The 27482-nt window shown below is 38.7% G+C and overlaps 2 protein-coding genes across 3 annotated transcripts in view; both read right to left on the reverse strand.

The window, feature by feature from the left end:
- The window catches only part of CCDC138 (coiled-coil domain containing 138), a gene marked incomplete at its 3' end in the record, with an annotated part of 35199 nt that extends 24966 nt beyond the window's left edge, over positions 1 to 10233 (reverse strand). Inside the window, exons 1-6 of the mRNA XM_082305152.1 lie at positions 10162 to 10233; positions 9373 to 9511; positions 8515 to 8630; positions 6253 to 6437; positions 5040 to 5198; positions 649 to 768 (exon numbers count right to left, since the gene is read on the reverse strand). Coding sequence (XP_082161278.1) covers positions 649 to 768; positions 5040 to 5198; positions 6253 to 6437; positions 8515 to 8630; positions 9373 to 9506 — 714 coding nt within the window. The 5' untranslated portion in view covers positions 9507 to 9511; positions 10162 to 10233. The remainder of the gene's footprint in view (positions 1 to 648; positions 769 to 5039; positions 5199 to 6252; positions 6438 to 8514; positions 8631 to 9372; positions 9512 to 10161) is intronic.
- Positions 10234 to 12907: 2674 nt separating this feature from the next.
- RGPD4 (RANBP2 like and GRIP domain containing 4) overlaps positions 12908 to 27482 on the reverse strand; it is a 34009-nt gene continuing 19434 nt past the window's right edge. The window contains exons 21-29 of one of the 2 annotated variants that reach the window (XM_082304402.1): positions 21903 to 22070; positions 20375 to 20467; positions 19278 to 19471; positions 18530 to 18758; positions 17913 to 18011; positions 17601 to 17743; positions 15700 to 15973; positions 15213 to 15547; positions 12908 to 13488 (exon numbers count right to left, since the gene is read on the reverse strand). In XM_082304402.1, the coding sequence (XP_082160528.1) occupies positions 13183 to 13488; positions 15213 to 15547; positions 15700 to 15973; positions 17601 to 17743; positions 17913 to 18011; positions 18530 to 18758; positions 19278 to 19471; positions 20375 to 20467; positions 21903 to 22070 (1841 nt within the window). In that variant the 3' untranslated portion in view covers positions 12908 to 13182. Of the gene's footprint in view, positions 13489 to 15212; positions 15548 to 15699; positions 15974 to 17600; positions 17744 to 17912; positions 18012 to 18529; positions 18759 to 19277; positions 19475 to 20374; positions 20468 to 21902; positions 22071 to 27482 lie in introns of both variants that reach the window. The other variant, XM_082304401.1, reaches the window with a different exon arrangement.

Here is a 27482-nt window from a genome sequence, read left to right on the forward strand (position 1 = left end):
CTCCTCTAAGTGAAAGAATAAGGCTCTGATGTAGATTTGTACTGTACTCAGACTATCAGAACTGTAGTTAATTCACTGAATAAACAATAGTCAAATAGTTTATATAGCAATTTGTGTGTCGGTATTTTAGGTCAGACCTAACAGTCAAGTGAGATGAAAATTCTTACTCTCTGTATTACTATGAACCACTGCCTCAGTTTAAGAACTGAGAAAATACTGCCTTAACTAAGATTTGTAAAAATAACTGAAAATATTGAGCAAACATGAAGTTAGAAGTACACATTCTACTTTTTATTTAATAGAATCAGCAAGGCAATTCAGCACAGGGTGGATTCTATTACGTTATAAAATACTTTCTATCCATCCACTCTCAATTTGCTTCAGAGGACACGGGTTTGTCCTTCCTAACCATTAGCTGTTGCTAGTGGGTCAGAGGAGTACGTCCAACTTTTTTTATACCGTAAACGATCAGAGAGGCTAAATTTCAAGTACTATAAAAAGGTATGGAAAGTACTTTCAGACATTCATACAATTCTTGTTTTACAGAAACAAAAAATCAACAATTTTGCAAACTTAAGCTGTTCAAATATTTAAAATTGTTAACTGTAACTTGTAAAATTACTGATAACAGGAAATAACTAATTTTACCTGTTTTCTTAAAGAGTCATTAATTTCCTTCAAGGTGTCAAATGACAACTTCAGTCTTCTATTTTCTTTAGTTATTTCTCTCAAGGCTTCTGTCAGCTGTTTAACTTCTGCCTCATGTTGCTATAGAAATATCAAATTTAAAAACATGATTTACAAGAGACTATTTTAGAAACAATTCTAAGCTAAGTTCCATTTTACTGTTAAAATACTAGGACAAAGTTTCAAAGACCAAGTTTGTAATTCTGCATGGCCAAATTTGCACATTTAACCAGCAGTGAGAAAAACAACATCTACACTGCATATTAAGAAGAGTCTATAAAGAAACTGAGAGCAACATGCACAGCCAATTGCTCTTATTCTTTCCAGATTCTACCCAAAACAGATTATATCAATATGTACATTTTCCAGACAAGTCAAATGTGGGAAAGGTTTGTGAACTAAAACCCATGACAAAGCTTTTATTTACAGCTTATGCTTCCATATAATTACAAAAAACTGTCATTCTGTTTTGCAGCAACTTTTGAGGTTCAGATAGTTTTTCTGGCTTTGCTCACTCTGAATCATGCAGAGCAAGAAACTAATCCTATGTCTCTTAGGCTAGCGTTCTGGTTTACAGCACAAGCATATGAATTGCTAACTACAACCTGCACATCTGCTGCTTTTCTTTTCATTCCCCTGAATCTTCTTTTAGATTTATTCTTCTCTGGACACCAGTGCATCTGGTGTACCTCAGATTTGATAAAACAGCAAAGTTTTATTTTACTGAAAATATTCCAGCTATATACACTTAATATCTTTCATTTCTTCCCTTCCATGAATTCACTGTTCTTCCCTCATTCACCCACTCATTGTCTGCTTTTCTATTTCCAGTCATATCCTCTCTTCCTACATGTGCAAATGACAAAAATAAAGCACAGCAGAAGTTTAAAGGAAGCAAGCCCTGAACAGATCCTTCTCTATTATGGGACCCTTCCAACTTGAGATATTCTATGATTCTATATTTCTGCTTGGAAGCACAGTAACTTCCATTCCAGCTATACAGAAGAAACATATACAATTCCTTTTTTCTCAACTGCTGCTCTTCTTCAGTCAATAGGATCAAAACAGCTGTGGGCAGGACATTCTTGTCTAAAGCACCTACCCAGACTTGGCTAAGATGACATGAAGTGACAGATCCCCTTTTCACACCAATAAACATGCAGGCGCTGCCAACATATAATTGCGTGCACCCTATCACATCACATGGAATGTTTCACTTCCATTTTCTACATACACAGTTAAGAGCTTTATTTGAAGTTCAGTAGCTGCTCTAGGAAGACTCAGTAGAGAATTATTAATCTGAAAGATAAGTAGAACCAACTCAGTTGTTAAGCCATAGGGGTTGCAGGTGATGCCAGGATGTCTAAGCCATCCACTTCCATAAGCAAACCAGGCGATGTCATCCATATCATAATCAGCTATATCATTTCACTCTTGCCAGATGTTTGCCTAGTCTGTTCTCAAGTCCTTCGATACTGGAAACACTGCAGTTGTACCCATATACCTTTCTCTGTGCTTAACTATTTTTGTTTAGAGCTAGTTTTTCCTAATGCTTAACCTAATTTTCCCTTCCTTCTCCTATCACAGACATGAAAAAAATACCAGTTTCTTCCTCTTTGTTGCAGCCTTTTATGTAGCTGAAGCTTGGCACGTTCACCCTCAATTCATCCTGTATGTTGAACCCATGCAACTCTATTTCTGCAGCTGATATTTCTATTCAAGTGCAATACTGTACACTCACACCTTCTGAATAGTCTAATGGCTTTTTTCAGACCTACCATATCTTCAATTTGTCAAGATCAATTTTAATCCTAATGTTCTTTTTCAGTATGTTTGAATTTCCCCCTCACTTGCTATTTTCTTCAAATTTAATAAATGTGCTCTTTCTCACCATCAAATTTCTTACTGAAAATACTGAATAATACTGGACTGAAAAGATATTCCAGAATCCACTATGCACATTCCTTCAACTTTACTGTGAACTACTGTCTCACTATAGCTTTACACCAACTGCATTACGTCTCTGTTATACTTTCCTAACATGATTATGAAAATGCCATGCAAACCTGTATAAAAAATTTCTAATTAAGTCCAGACATATATGTAACTACCACTCCTCTATTAGCAATGGCCATTTCCTTGCTGTATTGGAAATAAGACTGATTTGACAATTTATGATTAACACACACTAGTAGTTATTCGTTGCATTGTTTTCTGCATTGTGCTTCCCGTGGTTTGTTCACAGCTTGTTTCAGAATTTATTTATTTATTTATTTTGAGAACTGGTATTAAGTTGATGGCTGTACAGCTCCCTCCCTTTTGAAAAGAAGGGCATAACTTTTTTTTAAGTCTTCTAATACTCCATTTGACCTCCACAAATTTTCACAGATAACCACTAATTTTTCCTGGGTTTTCATCACCCAGTTCTCTAACTGGTATAATATTCTTCAAGCCCAGAAGATTTGGAACATCTAAATTAACACCTTAACCTATTCCTTCCCTGTTCAAAAATTGAGGTCCCGCTCCTCTGACACACTTTTCCCCTCTTTAACATGTAGTCTATCCTCCCTTAACAGCTTGTGAGAAAGTTTTATCTGCATGCTTCAAAGAAATTTAATTTCTCAGCTTATGTTTTTGACACTAAGTACACATATTTAAGGACTTCTCTTGGTGATCTTCTGGATAATAACAAAAACTTTTCACAAGACCTAAATTCAAGAGCAAACACCCAGAAGAACAGTGTTGTTGAACACATTTTTCTGTTGTTGAAATCATACCATTTCATTTCCTCCCACACCCCCAAAGTCAGGTTGATCTTTTCTTTCTTTGAACTTTTTGAGTGTTTTTCTGCTAATACTCTCTGCAATAGTTGATATGTCATAAGATCTCACTGTGTCTTAAAGCCTTCCCAAGGAAATCTACTTCAACTACACCTAATGCAAAGACTGGGTTTGCATGGCAACGTTTTGGTAGTGGGTTGGGCTACAGGGGTGGCTTCTGTGAGAAGCTGCTAGAAGCTTCCCCCATGTCTGATAGAGCCAATGCCAGCTGGCTCCAAGATGGACCCACCACTTGCCAAGGCTGAGCCCATCAGCGATGGTTGGGTTGTGCCTCTGGGATAGCATGTTTAAGAAGGGGGGAAAAAAACTGGGTCATTGTAGCTGGAGAGAGGAGTAAGAATATGTGAGAGGAACAGCCCTGCAGACACCAAGGTCGGTGAAGAGGGAGGGGGAGGAGCTGCTCCAGGCGCCGGAGCAGAGATTCCCCTGCAGCCCATGGTGAGGCCCATGGTGAGGCAGGCTGTCCCCCTGCAGCCCGTGGAGGTCCACGGTGGAGCAGATCTCCACCTGCAGCCCCTGGAGGACCCCACGCTGGAGCAGGTGGGTGCCTGAAGGAGGCTGTGACCCCATGGGAAGCCCGTGCTGGAGCAGGCTCCTGGCAGGACCTGTGGGCCCATGGAAAGAGGAGCCCACGCTGGAGCAGGTTTGCTTGAAGGGCTGCACCCTGTGGAAGGGACCCACACTGGAGCAGTTTGTGCAGAACTGCAGCCCATGGGAAGGACTCACGTTGGAGAAGTTCATGGAGAACTGTCTCCCGTGGGAGGGACCCCACGCTGGAGCAGGGGAAGAGTGTGAGGGGTCCTCCCCCTGCGGAGGGGCAGAGACAACGTGTGATGAACTGACCGCAACCCGCATTCCCCGTCCCCATGTGCTGCTCAGGGGGAGGAGGTAGAGAAATTGGGGGTGAAGTTAAGCCTGGGAAGAAGGGAGGGGTGGGGGGAAGGTGTTTAAAGATTTAGTTTTTATTTTCTCATTACTCTTCTCTAATTTGATTTGTAATAAATTAAAGTAATTGCCCCAAGTGGAGTCTGGCTTGCCTGTGACAGTAATTCATGAATGATCTCTCCCTGTCCTTAGCTCGACCCAGGAGCCTTTCGTTATATTTTCTCTCCCCTGTCCAGCTGAGGAGGGGAGTGATAGAGCGGCTTTGGTGGGCACCTGCCATCCAGCCAGGGTCAACGCACCAGAAGGTTACATACAGCTACAGACAGACCACAATTTTTTCTTCTAATACTGGTCATATAGTTTTTGCTATTTTAGAAATAAGTTACCTTTCTTTTCTAAACCGTAACAGTAAAATGTACCTACACATCAGACGACAGAATGCACCATTCTGAAACAGAACCCATACAAAAACCCTATACTGTTTCGTACTTTTTATGTAAATCTTTCATTTGGGGATTTGAAGCACTTTAAAGAAATATGCATTATATCCAGCAAACACATAATGACTTAAGATAACTACAAACAAGTTAAATGGCAGGTAGAGCAATAAACATCATTAAACTGCACCTCTTTTATAATTCCAAATTTTGTGTGAACTTCTTCCTCAACACTTCGTATTTTAGCTAAAGCTGCTTCATGTCTAAAAAGCAATGCTTCTCGCTCTGTTAGAAAATGCTCTCGTTTCTGGAGTTGCAGAGCATACTCCTGCTGTGCTGAACTTTCTCTCTGTATCAAGAAAAAAATGTTGAAACAGTTTTAAAATCCATGAAATTAGCACAACTTATACTGAATTTGAATTTTCTCTCCCAGCGATACGCTTAGCTTTTTGTAAAATTATACAGTGTTGCACAGTAGCTTACTAATTAAAAGTATCCTGATAGACATCTGTGTTCAGTTTCCCCACATATTAACCCAAATGACTTCGATGTGTGGCAGGATGGCTCGGCCTCCCAAAATACAAAATTCAACTCTACAAGGTTGTTCAAGTATAAACCTAGACAATTAAACTTAGGCTTTTGCTTCCCAAAGTTTTGGATAATGGTATTAACTGTAAGACAAAACAGAGTCTGATGCAACTGTCTATCCTGAACACTAGATGACTATGTTATTTCTTCAACTAGTGGGAAGCACCCCTGAAAAAGTGGTGAGGAAAAAAAAAGAGATAGAAAATTATTTTTGCAAAAGACAGTCCTGGCAGGGAACCTAGCAGAAGCATGGAAGCTATTACAGAATAAAACCATATAGGAGGTTCTTCTGTTAGTGGCCTAGGCCTGCTAGGGGATGAACTGTTGGGACTCCCCAGCAGCAGAAAAGCAAAAATAAGGCAGAATGGAGAGTTTTCGCAGGAGGCCATGAAGGCAAGCACTCTTGAATGCCCAGAGTCAGGAGAATAGTTTCAGATGCTCTCAGGAGAAGCAATGGTTGCAGATGTTTCCCTCCATACCCACAGTGCATCACAAGACACCCCTCTTGGATGTAGAAGCACTGTGTTCAAACTCCCTCAAGCTGAATTTTATCTGATCTACCTACTATGCAAGTCAAAGCACCACTACCGAATCAGTGAATTAATTCAGGGGAAGAGGTAGATGATGACAGTTTTAGTATATAAGTAACTGTGATTTGTATAAGTAATATTAATAGTTTTAGGATATAAGCAATTAAGTTTTAGTATATAAGCAATACTGATTTTAGTATGTAAGTAATTTCTGAATTCTCTGTCAAAAGTGAGACTCTTCATAACATTACTCAACAAAAATTTTAAGGCAATTCCAGTTCCTACCTGAAGCTTCTGATGTATGACAAATAATTCATCATAAATTTGACTGATGTGAGGCGGTATTAAGCCTTGACTATTGCATGCTTGAGCATCAGTTCCACTCAGAATTTTCCTTACCAAACCATTGGTAATATCTTGGTCACTGTTTTCTCGTGTATTTGCAGCCAAATAGGATGATAAGGTGCTGCCTATGGAAAGGAAAAACCCATTTTACATTAAAAAATTAGTCCTAGAAAAATAATGACATGATTGTTGTTACAAAACATTGAAAACTTATTTTAGGCATTTAGGGTGACAACCATAGAGCAAGAGGTATTAAAATGAGAAATTAATCTAAAGAATTATGGAGAATTGCTCAAAGCTGTGTGCCATGACTTGTTTGAATCAATCAGTGATCAGTGAAGTTTTATAAGTAAAACTATGTCCTCCACTTCAATATAGAAATCCCATAGAAAACTGTATCAAATCTATGCACAGACTGAATCATAATGTAGCCAAAATCTCCTCTTATTTTTGTAAGGGCTTCAGGCAAGTGATTCGTTGCTGACTAGACCTTGGCCTGACACCTAAGTTAACAGAATAAGACTTAAGAAACTACTGGACACGACATAAGAAACTGCTAGGCATCAGATTATAGCGTAAGAAGCTGATGAAAGTTACAGATAGCACAGTGAGGAATGGCTGGATTTCACAAACAGTCAAGGCCAAAATTCACAGATAATTGAAGGGAAGTACTGGGATCTTTTGGGGAGAGACATTGTGCAAGGCCAACTGCACCTAGGTACCACATTGGGCCAAGATTACCTAGGTGACAGTATCAGAAATACAAGTTGGGGTACTGTGCTGGTTTTGGCTGGGATAGAGTTAATTTTCCTCATAGTAGCTGGTATGGTGCTATGTTTTGGATTTGTGCTGGAAACAGTGTTGATAATACAGGGATGCTTTAGGTATTGCTGAGCAGGGCTTGCACAGTGTCAAGGCCTTTTTTGTTTCCCATTCTGCCCCACCAGCAATTAGGCTGGGGGTGCACAAGAAGTTGGGAGGGGTCACAGCTGGGACAGGCAACTGGGGAGGAGACAAGAAGGAGCATCAAGAAACAGGAAAAAGGTTACTAGATAAGCAAATGATGTAACCAGGGCTAACTGGTGGTATGCATCAGGCAGCCCTGTGGCTGATCACCCATCACAGCTGGAGCAGGACAATAAACCAAACCTGTTGTTCTGACCCAGTGTGTCCGCTTCAGGGGTGAGGAAGGAGAGCATAACTAGTACAATGCCACAAAAATCATAACAGAAAAAAAAGGGAAAAGAAACCAGAAAAAAAGTAGTAATATCTGAAACAAATGTGTGTGATATTTACCAGAGTATTTGTTTTTGTTTGAGCCTCTGATACCAGAGTATTTGTTTTGCCTTTGATCCCAAATACTGTAAATGATGCATTTTTTCCCAGTGTAATTAAATTCTTTTTTTTTTCTCTTTTCTTTTCAGAAAGAATGGGTTTTCAGAAAGCTATTCTTATACTCTCCCTACCCATTTACTACAACTCCTGGTGAGAGTCTATTACAGTTCCATTGATTTGCTCTGCCTGGCTTCTGAGATTCCTTTTAGCCACTTTGGGGTTGGCTGTCTGTCTGTCTCCACGCTTCCAGATACACTTTCAAAAGAATACATGAATGTTCTTCTAAACCTAAAACTCTCCACAAGAGACGGAGCTACACTGATTCACAAACTCCACCAGTTGCAGCAGCATTTTCAAACATTTGCAGTGAATTAATGCCAGCTGGTCCCTTCTACAATCTTCCAGTTAGAATTTCCTGAGTTAACTGAACAACAGACAACACTCTCTCTCTACCCATTGCCAGTTTTCAATCCTTAAACTGACAAAAGACATCTGACTTAACAGAGTTGTAGTATTTGTTAATGCAGCTAGCTACTTAAAACAAAATAAAACAAAACAAACAAACAAAAAACCCAAAATCCACCCTGTTTCTTCATTCATATTATAAAGTCACCTGGCAACCAGTTTCATAAAAGGTTGATTTTTCTTTTTAAAATGTATGTTAGTATTGCATCAAGTGTGTCTGGACCTCCTGAACTAATTCTAAAGGAGTTACTCGTACTTACATGAAAGGTTATATCAAAATACATTTCAGTTGATTATTGGATTTCTGAACTGAACAGAAATACATTTACTAGAAAGTTTGCTAAATTACATGTTATACTTCACACAGAGTTGTAAAAATATTTAAAATTCAATATTTATTACCTGTTTCCACATATATAGCTGTATTTTGAACTGCATCAGTTTCAGAGCAATCAATGGTCTTTTCTTCTATTTCTAGACCACTTGAATCACAAAAAGAATCTTGCTCATCATCAAAACTAAAACAAATACAAAAAGGCAATAATTTGAAATTACTTAGTTTGCATAAAAATGTAAACATTGCTCAATCTAAGATTTTGATATTTGACTGATAACAAATAGCACAGTTAAATCATTTGGATGGAAGGCATTATTACTTACAAGATTTTAACCACAACAACTGACTTAAAAGTGCTAACAATAACTAGAATTTTCACGCTGTAAGCACCTGTATGGAGTAGGTAGAACCAACACCCGAGTAGGTAAAACCAACACTCTCCTCTCACCACCAACCACCAAATTCCAGGAAAGCTAAAAATACAAAACCTCTTTTTTCATTATTTTTTCATATTTGGTGTAAAGTAGCCCTGAAAAGAGATTTCTTGGCTTTTGGAATCAAGTTATCTCTAAATAAACTTAAAGCCGTTCACCAGTCTGAGCTATTTCCTTTCCTCCTAGTTCAGTTTGTATCACTAGTTCAGTTTGTATCATCTCTGTATTCCGTTTGTATCATCCCTGTATCCATTAGCAATTCCAACATAGATTAGACTAGAAAGGGAGTGAGACAATACTCCTCATCAAAATCAGCATTCACATTAATTCATATATCAGCCACAAACAGTTCTTCACTTAACAAGAAAACAAGTATCTTAAAACACCTTCTGGGTTTGTGCAATCTGAACATATTGTTTACTCATGGTTTATCTGGATTATGAGAGATAATAAATGGTAAAGGAGAGCTGAAGAGAAAACACCTCTTACCAATCCCAGTCTTTAAAACTTTGTAGGAAATCACTAGAAGATCTGATGCTGTTCTCTCTCCCACTTTCAGTAAATTCTGACTCTAAAGAACATTTGGATAAAGAAATAGTTGTATTTTCCAGTGAGCTGTCCATGTCACCTGGAATATATAAAATAATGATAATTCAACTTTACATTTGAGAAGCTGACATTGAGAAATCGACAAGGGCTTATTAGAAATGCTTGCCATGTAATCATGTAGGTTTAAGAACCAAAAAAACAACTGACGCAGCCTGACAAATGAATGAAGAATTATAATAGATTAAACTATAGGAAGAATTACTTAGTTTTCAAACCAGATTTGTCTTTCTGAAGTTTTACAGCTTGCCTTCATATACTAATTTTTCTATAAGCAAAGCCTGCTAAATAGATTGTTTTACCCTGCTGTCCACATGCACCAGCAACATGCATTTCTCAAGAAGCCCAAAGACATTTTAAATATTAAATGTATATGTATCTTTAAATTAAAGCCAAATGTATGCATTATGAGGTGGACTGCTACCAACTACTTCAAGCAGGATTTAAAATACAAACGGGCTGGGAACCACTGTCCTAAAGCATCCTTTGTGCTCTTCATGTGAATGTTGACATTGCCAGGCTGGCTCCCAGATATCACAAACCCCTGATCAAGAAAGTCTACCTATTTAAAATGAGAAAATACAAAACTACTTTAAATAAATTTAGGAATTACACAGTTTTAGTATGTATTTTCCCTGGAAAAGACATCAAAGCACCATTGTTTGGTATTACCTTTGTATACTAGGGAGCTTCCACTCTCATATTCGGTATGTAATGCTCCTGAAAGGCAGTCCTACAAGAAAGCACAAACCCACTGTAACATAGTCAGAATTTTCAGGGAAAGTGTATTTTACAACTTACTTGTTTAACAGTTACAACACCTTGTGACAGAACTTACTACAAACTACTGACTTTGGAAAGGGCAATAGGTTTTTTTTAATGTATAAATGTAAATGGCCCTCATATATTAATATAAAGAGACAATCATATTCTCCACAGTCTAATAATGAAATATTATAGTGTTATATGTTAAAATATTTGAGAGAATACAAGACACTATGAAGACAGTGACATAAAATAAGGGCATAAAAGTAGGATTAGGTAATCATGGAAACAGTGCCATCTATCTTTACATCTAGGCTTTTTATGTCAGTTTCCTGTTCTACTTTTTCCTACTAACTTGTAACTACATACCAAAAAAACGAATGACAGAAGTATTAGGCTACAAGCAAAATCAATTAAATGTACATTAGAAAAGATCAGACTCAAAGCAGCTCTCATGATCTTAGTTGTGTTTCACCGTATCTCTCTGCTACGCTCTAAATGATCTACTGCTGTATTTTCTTGTACTTAATACTGCTTTTTAATGAAATAACAAAACGCACAAACAAATCTAGCATTTCCTTCCTTGCAAGCATTACACTTTCAAGTCTCAGTGGTAGCTTTTTTAAAGACAACTTTTGAAAATTATTTTTCTTTTAGGAACAGTTCTGTAATTCAAAGCAGAATATTCCCCAAGAAAAACATAGCATCTAGAGCACCACAAAATGCTACCCGAGTTGCAAAGCCTTCTGAAGGAATTAGGGGCAGATACATCCAGATTTTAGCTGCTAAAGAACTCAAATCTTCACCTTGTATTTGGGACAGTTCCTGATCCTAAAATGGCAAGTCACACTTCTTCAGAAAAAAAGGCTGGTTTCTGTATTCATTTGATAATTCTCAGGACCAACTTCATCTCCCAATCCAACTATGTGTCTAGCCCAAATCCAGCTTTCAATCTCTTCCAATCTTTAGCTGCTCACAGGTATTTTTACAACACATTACTTCTCTTCCATCACAACTTTGAATACTTAAGGTCTGTTATCCCCTGGGCACACTGGAAGCACTTAACCCATAGAATACAGATGCAAGAAAACAACTGCAAAAATTTGTCTCAGTGAAAGACAAACAGACTTCAAACAAAACAAAAGTTATCCCAATCCAGTTCCATCATTCATATTGGTGCAAAGAACCTGGCATTCTCTGGTGTAAAATAACATTGCTTCACCTCAGGCAAGGGAGCAATACCCATCATAATTCACTGCCTGGTCGCTGTGGCGGTCTCTTATGAACCAGGGCTTTGATTCTCCTCTGGCTGACTAGAGCGGGAACAGTTTCCCGCTCCCCGAAAACAGCGCTAATCACTAGGCTTTATGAAAAACCACAAACACTCCTAACACATTCTAAATAAGGCTAGCAATTGCTGTAGCAAAAGAAGGTAGGAATGAAATGAGTTATCCTATTATGTATATTTCATAAATGTCTAGCAGACTACTTCTAAAACATAGTAGACTACTTCTAAAACATATTATCTTGCCCAACTGGCAGGCACCAGAAGGTTTTAGGAAAAAACTAAGTGCCAAGCTGCTCAGACTGCGTTTTGGGAATGCATAAAATTTGGAATGGCAATTACCAGGGAAATTTCAAGTTCAGGCAAGGATGACTCTTCAGCACTTTCCCTCTAACAGAATCAGAGCAGAGGGACAGGGGCAGGATTAGACAGAACACACCTTACGCACAAGCTCCTAAAGTCTGTTTAAACCCCATTTTAGGCTCTCACACTGTTCGCGTATGTAACACCACAGTGTTTACAATGAGCCCCAAGGGAGGGGACGCAGACCCCTTTCTCAGCACCCCAAAGCGCGGCTTTCCGCCGCCGCCGCCGCCCGCCTCCCTCCGCGGGCGCGCACCCCCTGCCCTCCCGTCTCACCCCCGCCAGCCCCCGCCGCTGCAGACGCCCGGGGGAGCGGCTGAGGCCCAGGCCGGGGCCCGCCATGGCGCAGCGCCGCGCCGCTCGCGCTCGAAGAAACCGCCGCCGCCCGCAGGCGGCGGGCGCAGGCGCGGGAGAGGCGGGCGCGCAGGCGCGCAGGCTCCCACCGCCCGCCAGGGCCGGGCGCGCCCGTTTCCCCCGGGCGGCGGGGCGCCGCGGCTCCTGCGCGGGAGCGGGCGGAGGAGGGTGAAGGGCAGCGCTTCTGTGACGTTGTTTTACAGTCCGGTGCTAGAGCAGAAGTCTGCCGCGGGAAGGGGAGCTAAAGGACGCCTTGAGAAGAGAGCAGCAGCAGCGGGCTGTACTGCAGCATTCCAGGGAACGGCCCCCTGTCCCGTAAAGGGTTTTCACTGCGTCCTTTAGAGAGATTCTGTGTACAAAAAAGGAGTTGGTACACTGCTCTAGCAAAATACCACTCAAAACATTTAAGAACTACTCTCTAGCTTTCACGTACTGAAGTGCCGTTCAGAGAACCAGCACCTACCTGCTGGCTCCCTCAGCTCGCTTTCTGCACATCAAAACACTAAGTTTCAAAGGCCTCCACCGTTTACTGACCCGCACTTAGCACTACAATTTGCATATTCAAAAGATACAAATTATGCAAGTTTTGGGGTTTTTTGTTGTTTTTTTCTTTTTTTTTTTTTTTAAACAAACCAGAGTGAAGACAAGACATTTATTTTAACAAGACTAAGATTTAATTTTTAAAATTTGACATTTAATACAAATATGTCAGGATAACACAAATACACCTGAAATATGCCAGTGTCTGAACTTTTTATTTAACATGCAAAAAAAATCAATTAGAACACATAAAAACCCCAACCATAAGCTGTAATTTTACATTTATACATCAGAAGTGTCCGTTTTAAGAAGTTGAAATAATTAGTCAATAATACCTAAATACTGATTTATACTGCTAGAACATCTGTATACTCAAAGAAATAATTCTATATTTGCCCACAGTCTGTAATCACAATTCTTCCATTTACTAGCCCTTTAGGAGAACCAAAGGATTCAATCTTTTTCACAACATCCATTCCATCTTTCACAAACCCAAATACCACATGCTTGAAGTCCAAGTGTTCTGCTTTTTTAAGTGTTATGAAGAACTGGGAATTATTTGTATCCCTGCCCCTATTTGCCATTGACAACAATCCAGGACCAGTGTGTTTCACTTCAAAATTCTCATCCTCAAATGCTGTTCCATAAATTGATCGTCCACCCGTTCCATCATGGTTAGTTATATCACCTCCCTTAAAAAAAAAAAAAAAAAAAAAAAAAAAAAAAGCACAGCATTAACTTACAAGTCCCAAAACATAAACCAACAGCACAATTATACTCCCTTTCAACAGTAAAGACTTTGCTCTGGAAGAACTCATTCTTAGTTTTCACAAGTACTATATTTACTTCGATATAAGGCTTCCCAGCTTCAGCAGCTTTGTTCATGGTAAGGGAAGCAGTACTGGAAAATTTATCCCTTATTGCGTGTTATTCTGAACACAGCATTTTATCGTCCTGCTCCACATGGCGACCACTCCTCGAGGCCTGTCTTTCCCACAGCCTGCTTCCTGCACCGCTTGGCCCGGATAGCTGGGGCCTGCGTTATCTCACTGAAGGCCTGTCCTTGCTTAGTCCCCACAGGCACAGAATTGACCCCCTGAAAAATGTTAAGGTACCAATGATGAGTAATTCCTTGCTTCTGTGCAGGCAGCAGCTTTTGCCACATTACTGCTTGTTTAGGAGCACAGCTGCTGCTAGTGAGCAGTGTCTTTTGTCTGTCTGCAAGGCAGTAAGCTTCTGGCTCCTGATTATTTCAGGCAAAGCAGAGCAAACCTAGAATATACTAATTTCACGCGATAAAAGCTCACTTTTTGCCAGGGTACACATAGTGCAGTTAACTGTTTTAAGAAAGTCTGTTCCTTATAGGATGTGGAATACCCCAAAACAAGCTTAAACCCTAAATAAGCAATGCTGCTTTCCTTATCAGAAAGGCACAAAGTTTTAACAAAAGAGTCATAAAGGGCATACTTCAGACACAGGTGATACCTAGTCAAGAGACTGGATAATTTTTTATTCTGCTGACAAGCCACTCCTATATTACTGTCTGAGTTTGTAGAAGGTCATGCCTTGTCTTCAGGGATGTAGTGACATGTGGGAGCTTTAGTGTAGTGTGTAAGGAAGTTGGTTCATTCTGCCTGTTACAAGTCACTAAAACACACTGAATTATTGATGAGAACTTTAGGAAAGGAAAGGTCTATCTGAGCTATGATCAAATCTCCTACGCCTTCAGCATTTATGAAGAACTTGCTAGTGCTACCAAATGCACAAGGGTTTAAAACCAACACTGTCTACATGGGGGTCCAGGTGCACTGCAGGCTGGTACTCTTGGTGAAAAAATTGATTATTTTAAGGAACAGGCCACTGGATGATAATGAGATCTAGAAGACTTCTGTTAGATGGAAACTTGAGCATCTAAAATATTTGGAATATCAGTTTTAAAGTGCACGTTAACTTAAATACAAAGTGTATTTTAAAATGTAAAAGAAGCCTGGAAAGTAAGTGTTCTTAGCAGATGAGCATACGGAAGTTTCTCTCTGTCTGTAGAGAGAGAAGGCTGAATGGTAGTTTTGGGAACCCCTATTTTCCTTGGTGTTCCTGTTCAGCAGCAGGTCCCTTGCCCATTGTAAGAGGAGATCTCTATCTCTGTTTTTTCTTCCACACTTAACACAGCAGCACTAGGTAAGACTAAAGCATCAGGCAGCCGGCAGACACAGGTAAAAATCATTTGGCTTAGGGCAGCATGTGCTGCTTGCACCATTTCTCATCTCCTTGCGGAGAAAGGGCAGATGAGAGCATCTTGCACGCTGCATTCATGGGGCCAACAAGAACACTCTATCCTGTATAACTGACTTTAAGTGCCACTGTTAGTCAAGATGCATCTCATTCTTTCAATAAGGAGTCTTCCTGTTATGCTTACCTGACACACAAAGTCAGTGACTATTCTGTGAAAGCGGGAGTTTTTGAATCCAAATCCCTTCTCCCCCGTGCACAGGGCCCTGAAATTTTCAGCAGTTCGAGGGACAATATTTGAAAACAGCTCCATGCTTATGTGTCCTAAAGGTTCATCATCAGCAGAAACTTCAAAATACACAACGGGGTTGGTGTCCTTTGACAGTCCTGCTGCCAGAGACAGGTGTCCCTTCTGTAGTTCTGACAAGCTTAGCTGGCATTCTTCAAACCTCCTCTTGAAGGAATTAGCCATTTCTTGGCTTTTAAATCTGACTGCAAGTTGTTCTACTTTTACTTCACCATCTGAAAATAAATCCGAGAACAGGTTTCTTTAGTTCTATTCAGTATAGTCAGAAACGAATAGCTTTCATCTTATAAAATCTCCAGGGAAAAACAAAGCCACAGAAACTACAGACCACCTAGAAGAAAAACAAAAACCACCAGAAGAAACTCACCAGCATAATCTGTGGCTGTCCAAATTAAAGCATTGTTTGATGTATCAGAGGGCACTAAGTTCATTTCTTTGGTGATGACGTGGTTTGCACAGACTTTAAGAACTTGGTCCCTTCTCATGAGGACTCTATAGTATTTCTTCTGTGTATGGAAGAGGATCTTTATCTCTCCAACACCACGCTCCTTCCACTGAGTAGCATCTCTGTCCCATCTGTAAAGTTTTGCCCTCTCTTTGAAGAGAATTTCTTCATCTTCTTCTCCAGATTTTACCTCCACCTAAAAAACAGCACAGTGGAGTACCTGTGATTTCCCAGAGAGCTGCTGTCACCAACGATATTAATAGTATCACATACACTTATGATGATTCTGACATATTACAATGGAAGATTATTCAACATGTTCCTTTCTCCAACACCATATTCATCACGCACCAAAATGAGTAAAACGTCTAGCCTTTTCAGAATTTAAGAGCCCAACAAATTCCACTGTTTTGAGATTCATTATAGCACTGCAATACTACTTTGCCATGCTGCATGTGTTTTTTGGTGGGTGTTTGTTGGTTTTTGGAGTGGGTTTTTTTTGTTGTTGTTTGGTTGGGTTTTTTTCCCATGGGGTTTTGTGTTGGTGGTTTTTTTTTTTCTTCTTCTTTAAAAAAAACCCCAACACTATCAAGTGTTCTGGCAAGTTTCCCAGGAAAGTTTCAGGTTTGCTAAATGATATGCACACCGAGAAGTGAAGATATAGTACTATTACCATTCCAGGTGTTACCTTTTGAACATCGTTAAAGACCTTGATATTTGCATTTGTACAGAATAAACACCAAGTATAACAAACTGACACCTGATCGCCACATCTCCTCCTCACTTTATGTATGCATATTACTGGTGTCTAACCTCCTTTAGTTAACACATCTTGGAAGATAAGGAACACTTGAGAGAACTGGAGAAATATATGACAAACAACTATTTGTGGAGAGGGAAATGAGACTAAAGAAGAGAAGTAGCAAGTAAGGGAAGAAAGAAAACCACAGAAGTCATAATATGACACACAGATGAGCAAAGGCATATGCAATTTTGAAGGAGGTGGTTGAAGGCATGTTACACGAACTAGATCAGATTTGCTGTTCAAACTAAAGGACACTGCATACTGTTTATTTGTGGTCTATGTCTTGCTTAATAATTATACTAACCTATAATTAAATTATATTATTTATAGGAAAACCTGATATGACTATAACATCAGAAAAGTTTGAAATGGTTATTAGGCACACTAAGGCTAAATACCAAATCAAGACATGAACAACTGTGTGAAGCCTCACTCAGTAAGTTATAAGGCTACCTTCCACGTTGAAGGTTCTCCTACTTCTTGAAAAACAATTTATTTTCAAACTAACAAAGTTAGTTCCCTTAGCCTTCAGGTGAGGTTAATTGTACTACATCTTGATCACTTAGTGATTCTAGAAATCTCTTGCCTAGCTTAAAAATTCTAAGTTGACATGGCCTTCACAGAACTGAATCTACAAGTCATGGCTACAAAGCCACAGCTGAGGTGTATTAGCACTAACAGTTATTCAGTTCCCCCCCTTAGTTTTCAACTGTGCTATAATCAATCAGTTCTAGCTTTTACAAGTTATGTGTACAAGTTTGCATACTGATCAACACTCAGTCAAGATATAATGAAATAAACTTTGAAGATTTTAACTGATGGACCAGACACTTCCCCAGTGCTAAGCTGTACTAGGATTTAAAACAGCAGGTGTTTCTACATAGGCAGTGCAAGAAATACAGAACAAAGCACACAACACAGAAAGCAAAGTTAGTTAAGCAAAGCATTTTTTAAAAAGTTGCTGTGTTAGCAGACATGCTTATCTTAATGTTGTTTTATATCCCAGAAGTCCCCTTACCTCTGGTAAGGACACAATTGGCTCAAAATGGATATCATCACTATGTACCACCTCATCATCACTACCACCTTCATCTTCATCCGCTTTATGGGCTGTCTCTCCAAACACAGCTGCTCCTGTATTTGCCCATTTGAAGTTTTTATCTACAATTAAGATATTTACATTTTAAGCTTTATGTAGTTTTTTCTTCCAGACAAAAACTCGCAAAAAACTATTGTTAACTGATCGATCAGTAGAAATTTGGTTCACAAAAGGTATATTGTATGAAGCAGAAGTGCAGCTGAGTGTCCATCTCAGACTAGTTTAACTCACCTTTTGAGCCAAAAGCAAAGTCTCCAGAGTTTCTGGAAGCCAGATCTGCAAATGACAAGCCTGCAGTACTGCCAAAACCAAATGAGATGATTCTGTTTTCTGTCAAATAAGAGGGGAAAGTCAAAGGTTTTTCTCTGCCTTTCTTCAAGAAAATGTGTTTAATGTTATGTAGTCACAAAAATAAACTGGAGAAGCCTCTATGGTATTTTTCCCTTCCAATAAATTTGAAGTTCGCATCCCACTTGTCATAATGGCAGTCATTTATTATGGTTTAAAAAAAGGGCTCAAGACTGTATGAGATAGTTTCAGCATGCTACTTCTGTGCAGATCCACAGAGCTCTAATAAGTATTCATGCAGTATTTCGCAGTAAACTAATGAAAGTACATCATATATAAAACAGACACTAGCATTGCTCTGTAGTAGTGCCATTTGAACACACCAGAATTTGAGGTATATAATTATTTTAATCCCCAGTCACATTTTTACTAGATTTATACTCATGCTTCTAATTCAGTATTGGTATTACTTCTCTGCAAGGCAGCAGCTACATTAAAGTAATCTACAGGAAAGCATACTTAAGTTCCTACAAAAAGACAGAACATACCCCTGACCTTACCTTGTGTTGACTCTGAACAGTCCGAATCACTTTTCTTAGTTGACAAGTCTACAGGTTTGTCATCAGCTCCCGATAAAGTCTGTGATACATGCACAGTTTCCGTGGTGGAATCTGGTTCTTCATTGTTCGTAGCTGACTGGACAAGTACTGTCACCTCACTGGTTGATGGAGTAGGTACTTCTTCCTTACCGGTACAAACTAAGTCAGTTGAGCTTGTAACCTCATTCTCCTGAGTTTAATAAAAAAGTAAAGTAATAAGCAAATAAGCTAGAAGAGCCTAGTATTCAAACTATCTCCTCAGGAGACTAAGAACAGTCATTGTAGAAAAAAAGAACACCAAGAAAAATTGTTATTATAAGCTTTCTAAAGTTTTTCATTACACTCAACACACACTGGACATTAACTTGACAAGAGACTGAAGTATCTTTGAAGTATTATGCTTTCAAAAAAATACTATTACTTTCTGAAATCAATTAGTCCTTATATATACATTAGGAGTAATTTTACTAGCCCAAGCAGTTTATACTTTATGAGAACAGCTGTACCTCCTTTCTCTTCCCAAGGAACTTACGATCTAATCTTCTGTTTCAGTGTTGGCAAAGACTTGAAGCACAGCCACAAAAGAGTCAATTTTTCACCACTGAATGTTTTAGTTCTCACAAGGTGAAAACTATGTGAAGTCTCAGAGGTATATGAAGTAATTGTACAAGTTTGATGTCAAAAAGTTTAGCAAAGATTTAGTTCTTACTTTCGTTTCTTGAATTTTAACCTCTCTCTGAAAGTCTTCAGGACTGTCATCCTCAGTATCACTGCTGACACCACAGACAGATGTAGAAGGAACCTGCGGAGTTTCTGCTTTAGCCTTCTCCTCAGGAGTTGGTTTCTTTTCCCAAGCAGTAACACATTCTCTTTCATTGTCAAATTCACTTTTTCCTGTGATGCCTACTGCAAAGAATAAAAGTTAGTGGAAAATATCTGGGAAGGCAGCTAAATACTGAAGTATTTTTGGCACCTACATTACAAAATAACCTCATGATAGCCAGAGCAACCTGAAGTAGGACCTCAGGAGTTTTTCAAATAGCATTACTGTTTAAACAGTGGAAGTGAAGACTAACTTAACTCAGCTCAGGGTAGCTAGAATTGGAAGTGCATCATACTTGGTTTTCTATTGTTATCAGGGAATTTCCATGCAATGATGAAGAGTTCAATCTTGCAGCTGCCACTACTACTAGCTTCCTTCAACATTTGCTCATATTTCAGATGGCTCAAGATATACCACTTCTTTCTAGCACATATCTTCAAAAACGCCGCAAACTTCACTTCTAGAAGCATCTACCCAGATTTTCAGTTACGCAACACTGAAGTCTGAGGCATAGCCAAGGTAGACAAACATAAGCAGCAAATTCCATCTTCTACACCTGTATTTTTAATATAAAGACCAAATATCTTTTTTTTAATTGAACAACATTAACTCATAAGCTTAATTTGTCCATCTGCAGAAGTAGCAAGTATTCACAGATACAGACAACTTTTGTCTTGTACAGTATCATGCCAAGCTGAATTCTTCATATTCAGAAGGAGCTCAAGGTAGGAAGACACTTTGGTGTTCTTGTTTAGAGGCCACCTGAAATGTACATTTCTCATTCAGGTACCCCTTTACTGCTGACAGTTCAACATACTGAGCTTAAAGCTGTATTTTGAGATGCAGCTTTTCTGCTCCCAGCATCACTGCTTTTAAAAACGATCTCAGGAAACAAAATTAATCTCGGTGCTCAAGTGTCCCTCAGATTTACAGCTTATGTTTCAGTATATAAGAAATTTTAAGTATTGTGCTTTAAAACATACCTTTTACAGGATCTTGCAATTTCTTTTTCTCTTTTGAATCACTGGGATACAGTCTTCCATTAAGTTTCCTAACAGCTGTTTCATAGTCTTCATCTTAAATACAGGAAACAAGCATAAGTTCTCAGGCATCCTCTAAGTACAGAGAAGTCTGCTTCCAACTCACAAGCCTAGCAAGCATGCATAATTTTTGTGTATGTGTTAAGAGTTCCACAGGTCAGCAAGTAAGCTTTCACTTCCTGTTTTGCATGCATGTGCTTCAGTGTGCTACTGACACTTTCCTCAGCCTAGATTGTTACAGACATGTGGCACAGGTTTTGTTTTCAGAAAACACATTTCTTATTGAGTGATTTTATTAAGAGTACCACTAAACAGAACTGGGAAGGAACACTGAAGATCTTTTACATAAAAACTAGCAAGCTCAGATATTTGTGGGAGGGGATTTGTCTTCTCCCATTTTCTGTTGAACAGAATACTTCAGAACTTCCATTTAACAGATTTGCTGCTGAATAAATTAAGAGTAATTTAGTTGCATGCAATAAGATTTGATATAGAATATTTCCAGTTTTAGTAGTAGGAATTTGCTTTAGAAGAAAAATAAGCCATTAGTCTAGCATTTAGGGAACCTGAGCATGTTCCTTTTTGATAAAGACTGCCTTGTATTTGTCTCTAAAAATAGTTACAGAAGTAAGCCTCTTGCTCAAATGAGACTAGGCTCAAACATCCAATTGTTTAGTCTTACCTAACCAACTGCATTGGTAATATCAGTGTCAACACCCATAAAACACCAATACAAATTCCCTTTAGTCATTCCTGGGCTTCCATTGTACTATTCTGTCTTGAAAACCTGAGCGTCTATTTTTGGCCATAAGCAAGATGACAGGATTATTTCCCATCAGTCCAAACAAAAATATTTGAGTGTCTAATGGTTCCGATAGTAACCGTAGAATATCTTGAGTTGGAAGGGACCCATAAGGATCATCGAGTCTAACTCCCCGCTCCTCACAGGACTGCCTAAAACTACACCATATGGTTAAGAGGATCGTCCAGTCACTCCTTGAACTCTGACAGGCTTGGTGCTGTCACCACTGCCCTGGGGAGCCGGTGCCAGTGACCGACCACCCTCTCAGTGAAGAACCTCTTCCTAATGCCCAATCTGAACTGCCCCTGAAGCAGCTTCATTCCCTTTCCCTGTGTCCTATCGCTGGTCACCAGAGAGAGGAGATCAGCACCTCCCTCTCTGCTGCCCCCCTGGAGGAAGTTGTAGATCACGATGAGGTCACCCCTCAGCCTTCTCTTCTCTAAGCTGAACAAATCAAGTGACCTCAGCTGCTCCTCATAAGTCTGGCCCTCAAGGCCTTTCGCCATCTTGGTCACCCTCCTCTGGACACACTCTAATAGTTTGATGTCATCTTTACATTGAGGCGCCCAAAACTGCACACAGTACTCGAGGTGGGGCCGCACCAGTGCAGTGTATTACACCCTTTCCCCACAAAAAGGCAACACAAAGATCAACTTTGGCACTCCTTACCATCATCCTCATCACTCACATATCCAGGCTTATTCTTGTAACAGAAGAATGTTGAAGGCAGCTTGAGAAAGCCAGCGAGAGCTCTCTGTTCAGGGGTAGGTGTTAACTCATAAACTATTATAACCTCATCAGATGGAAGATCATCTTCTGACGTCGTCGTCTTCTCAGCTTTTTACAGAAATTGAACAAACCATTAAAACTGAGAAATTCAGAACAGGGAATAATATTAGCCCCACAATACCATTATTACAGAACTGAATTAATTCTGAGGCAGTTAGAAATACATTTGGAGCCCACATATTTTCTGTTGATCCCCCAGAAAACACAAATCAAAGTTACAGGATGCTAGGACAGAGCATCCTGTTAAAACTTATGAAATTCTAACCTGCATGCCCAAATACATCCTGTTCTACTGCCTTTGAAATTCAGAACAGAAACAGGGATGCATCTTTCTATTGTTACAAGGATTATTTAATTAAGTCCTCACATCAAACAAAATACGACTATGGAGAAGAGGGATATAGGTATCATCTAGAGGTAGAGAGTCAAACTTCAGGCCTGAAAGAAAAAGTGAAGTTGTCTACATAACACGTCCTGTTGAACTGCTTAAAAGTGCTTTAAGTTCTAGAAAATATTAAACAACTGAATAGAACTTATTTCATATTACCTATGGCAAATCTAAGCTTTTTATTAGCTAATCTCAATTTACCATAATAGCCGTTGCTGAAACTTTTATCGTTACAGAAGTAATTTTTAGTTCTATCTTGTTGAACAACAAAAAAATATTGCTTTCAGCCTATTGACTAGCTTTTCCAGCAAGGACAAATACCACTATCAATTTTATTATATAGATTTTTCTCCTCTCGCCTTCAACATTACGTTGTCCATTTCGCCTTCAAGATTATGTTGTCCATTCCACTTGTATTGAAAAAACAGTGCATAATCAAAGGTTAAAGCTGAAAGCAGAGCCTAGAGCAAAGTACAGAAAAACGTATGGCTATAAGAACAAGCAGGCAGATTTGGAAACAAAGATTTGAGTTTATTATGAGAGAATGGAAGCAAAGAGGGGAGATATACCAGTTTAAGCATCATGTATTGTTTGGTTGGGGTTCTTTTTGTTTCGGTTGGGTTTTAGTGTTGTTCTGAGAGGGGGAGTTTGGGGGTAAAGGTATGAGAAACAAATTTGTTCACTATTTATAAGAATTACCCCATAAGCACATCAATATCCATGCATCAGCTTCGAAGAACAATTTGATTGCTTTAGTAAGTCAACCTATTTGTTAACATTCACCATGTTTGAGTTGAACTAGTCAGCAGAATTTGAAGGGCGCTCTCTAAAGCTCACTCTTCATTAGAAAATATTTGCTAAGTTTGTGGCACAATGTAGTCAGTGGGAACCTAAAGCTTCAGCTAGGAACCAGACTACTACTCAGTTCCTGAGAGGCACTGATTTTCCTGCTCATGCAATTTAATGTTCATTATTGCAAGAGGAGACAAGGACAGAAGAGAAGTGTAATGTTTACAGACATACCCCTTGATCCTCTGACACAACTGAGACACTAAAATAAATCTGCTTTTTAAAAGTAGTTTTCCCACTAGTATCTTCCAGTAGATTAAGAGCAATATAAAGAATAGTAGAGTAAAAGCAAAATCCAAAGTACTAGTCCAAATTTAAGGGGTTTTTTTAAGTGTTCCCTCCCCAACCTTTGCCCCAGTTGACTCTCCCTTTGATTAAAAGTTAATCATTTCAGGCATTCATATACCAGAATGTAGCTCAAACCCATTACCAGCACATAGAGTCTTGTAGAGTAATCCTTTTTGCTCACTTTTTTTAGATCTCAATAGCTCTTCTGAGCCTGTATAAAGTAAATGTAGGATAAAATTCTTGAATAGCAAATTTCTAAGTTCATATCATGACAGCAGGCTATAGATGTTTTCATATATTTTCTCAGAATCTTATGCAAAAAACTCACTAACCCTAGCTGATTTAAGAATTAGGAGTACATCTAGTACCGTGTTATCAAGATATGTAGGTATCCTGCATATTAGCATGTGTTTTATTCACTCAGGTTAGTTAAGCAAGTGTCTCAATTGGACTGAGCAAGTTTGCACCAAGATCACCACAAAGGTTTAAGTGTGGAGCATTTAGTCTTACAGCCATTAAAGTTTACAGCAAAAAATAGCTTTCCTTAGGGTTAGGGAATTTTCAAAAATATATCTTCAACAACAACAAAAAATTCTTCCGAAGTCAGTCAGGTAGATGGTAAAAGTGTGAGCTTCCTTTAATCTCAGCAGTATAAAGCTAGCTAGAAGACCCTGGCAACAGAGGATATAGTCCCTCATATTCTACAGACAGCATTCCCAAAGAATTATCATGTAGTCTCTTGCAGTAGCTTTTGTGCAAAGTAGCTGAATAGGAGAAATGAATTAAAGTCACTTCAGATTAATCCATAAGTAAAGTTTTCCATGAAGTTGATCTATCAAACAGAGGATTAAGATTCTAGTGTTTCAAACATCCACTCAAAGCGACAAAAGGGTTCAACAAAGATTAAGAATACAACATGTACTTGCCCTCAGAATCTTAAGACTGAACAAGATGGTCACTGCTTAAGTCAGTTTCTACTCACCCTCCCCATAAGGAAGTTAACTTTTCTTATTAAAAAATGCTGCAAACAGCTTAAATATATCTTCACGGGCAGCCATGAAAACAAGGAGCCATGCATACATACAACATATTCTTAAAGACTGTTGGTTTCGTGATAATAGAACTTTCTACTCAGGGGAAAAAATCCACACAAAACAGTGTTAGTATATGGAAAGAAGAAAATAAAGAACACCACCATGCACAACAGTTCTTTTCACTGGTGTACTATATTTTTCAACTGACATTAAGACCAGGTAGGCCTAAATATCTAGCTAGTCACAATATTGGTATTTTTTTCTCATGCATGTATCAGTGAGTATCTTCTGGGTATAAGAGAAAAGCACCGCAGTTGAAACCTTAATGCACGTAACTGATACAGTAACGTGCAATTGACAACTTTGATTCAGACTTGTAAAGCCTTTAAAAAAAGCTCATGACCTGACCTGAGAAAAACTTAAGTACTTTTGCATGGAGGTACAGAACTACTATGAGATTAAATTTCTTTTGAGTGTTGTTCTAGCACAACTCGGAAGCTGCTCCCCAAAAGATGTTCCCCATGAGAAAGCCTCAGATTATATTTGCATTGTGTAGGCTTGAAAACCTGATTTAGAAAGGACTTCTCAAAGTAATTTGCTATTAAGTCAGAGCTCAAAACAAAGCCACCAAAAAGCTACACTAAAGACAATTATCAACTGTAAACAAATCATTAACTGTATAATCATATCCTAGTTATCAGAAAAGTAGAAATGAAGAACAGTCGGAAGTACCAGAAAGGCATATTTTGTTTGTTGTTTTTTGTTTGTTTGTTTGTTTTTAAAATACACACACTCCCCACCCTCACACACCCCCAATATAAAAACAGGATCAATTTGAGGTAGCAAAAGTTCTTGCATGTATGCACTGGCGCAGAATGCTTAAGCACTTCCCATTATGGACATCGAATAATGAAAATAAAACTGAATTGTTAATAAACTCCATGCAAGGGGATGCCTAAAAACACAAAACAGTTGACTTTAGATCATATATACAGGAGTTTAGTGTTTAAATAAGAGCAGCTTCTCCAGAAATACAATTTGGGGACAACGGCGTTTGGAATGACGTTTTGACATTTTTAAACAATGTAAGACACTAACCTTAGAAGACTGTCTTGTGCAGACTAGAATAAAAATTTGCTTTTTAAAATGAAAATGCTGTTCAACTGTGTAAGCTGAGTATGCTTACAGCGAGCATACTTGCAAGAAACACTGTTAGTAACATCTTATAACAACATATAATCAAACTATAAGCTGTAACAGTTTTGGTTACAGGTTTTCAATGTAAACAAATTGGTTACTCAGCAAAAATTTTCTAACCAGCTAAGGTGGACTTCATATTATACATGAAGTATATACACATAAGGAGTAACTAAGAAGTTGGCTTTCTCATTTCTGTGCGCTTCTTGTTTTTAAAAGTGCAGTAGTTAACATATTGATAATCAGGAAACTGAATTAAACGTTTCCAACAGAGAGACTAAAGACACTCAAGCGTTTCACTGGATAACCCATCTTGAGATCTTCAAGCGTATTTCATTGAAGTGGAACACCTCAGCTACTAAGAGATGTATTCTCTAAAAGTAACGGGAGAATTACATTTCTTTAGAAAAGGGGGATTCTAGAGATCCAGTGTGCATGTTCAATAAAACTGTGACAGAGAAGTGCAAGGCAGATACCCTCAGAAAATAAGGCAAACAGAAGCCAAAAGCTTAAACAGGGCCATCCATTGTGCTAGCTCATTGACATACTAAGGGCTAGAGACATTCTCCAATAGAGCAAATACAGTAGTCAGACACACAATTTTAAGTACTCGTCTTCAGCATGCATGTTAATTATAAGGATTACTGAGCCAACTGTTTTGCCACAGTTGGGTTACTGTCCATGCCTACTAAAGTGATTTTATCACACGTTCAGTGCAGTATGTAAATACCTTTACTATCAGGTTGCAAGGAAGATGTGCTTGTCCAAAAGGCCATTGGATTAGATTTAAAAAGGCTAAAATTAAATCCTAAAAAAATAAATTGTTTGGATATAAGTGTTTACGTGGAACTTTAAAAGGGTAAAACAGACTTATCTATGTTCTGGAAGCGTTCCATAGTCATGTTTCACAGTAGGAAATCTCATCTGTAAGTTCTATACAAGCTTATCCAACCCACGTGAATAGACTGCAGCTATCATCTTCCTCCACGTCACTTTATTATACTTCAGTTAATAAACAGACAGTATGTCTTCATAATTCTGAGACTAGTATGTAAATTAAAAACTATCAACTGATTAAGCAGTCTTGCCCTGATGGGAGGCAGCACATGAAGCCTTCAAAGAGAAGTACTCTATCATTAAAACGCTAGTAAATCCCATTCTTCTCAAAAACACTTCAGCACTTTATAGTGGTCATGGTGCAGCCACAACTTCTGCAAGCACATCTTTTTCAGACAGTATCAGAAACTGTATAACTAAGGACGTAATAATATGATTTCTTTTCAGGCTAAGGAAAGAAGCTAACATCTGGTGTTATTTAAGCTACATATCTGTAATTGCAGAGGCCAATAATTAAGACTTTAAACAAATGTATAGAGAGTAGTTTTAGAATACCCATCTGTTTAATCATGGGGATAATTCAGATTTTAGCTGAAGCATACATTTGCTGTTCTCACACTTTACCACTCAGAGCAAGGCCCAGGTACACGCACTACCAATCCAACTACCTATTTAAGTCTCAAAAAGTGAATCCACGGCTCCTTCTTTCAGCACTTAAGCCTGAGATTCAGGTACAGCACTTCAGAGTTATAGCTCCTACCTGAAATCCCCTTTCTCACTAATCAACAAAACTCCATCCTGCATCACACGCTTTCATTTTTATATCAAAATAATTATGACTTAAAATTCACTCCTTTAGTTGAAACT

Source organism: Platalea leucorodia, assembly GCF_965183815.1.
Source record: "Platalea leucorodia genome assembly, chromosome: 2".
In the NCBI taxonomy this organism is placed as follows: domain Eukaryota; kingdom Metazoa; phylum Chordata; class Aves; order Pelecaniformes; family Threskiornithidae; genus Platalea; species Platalea leucorodia.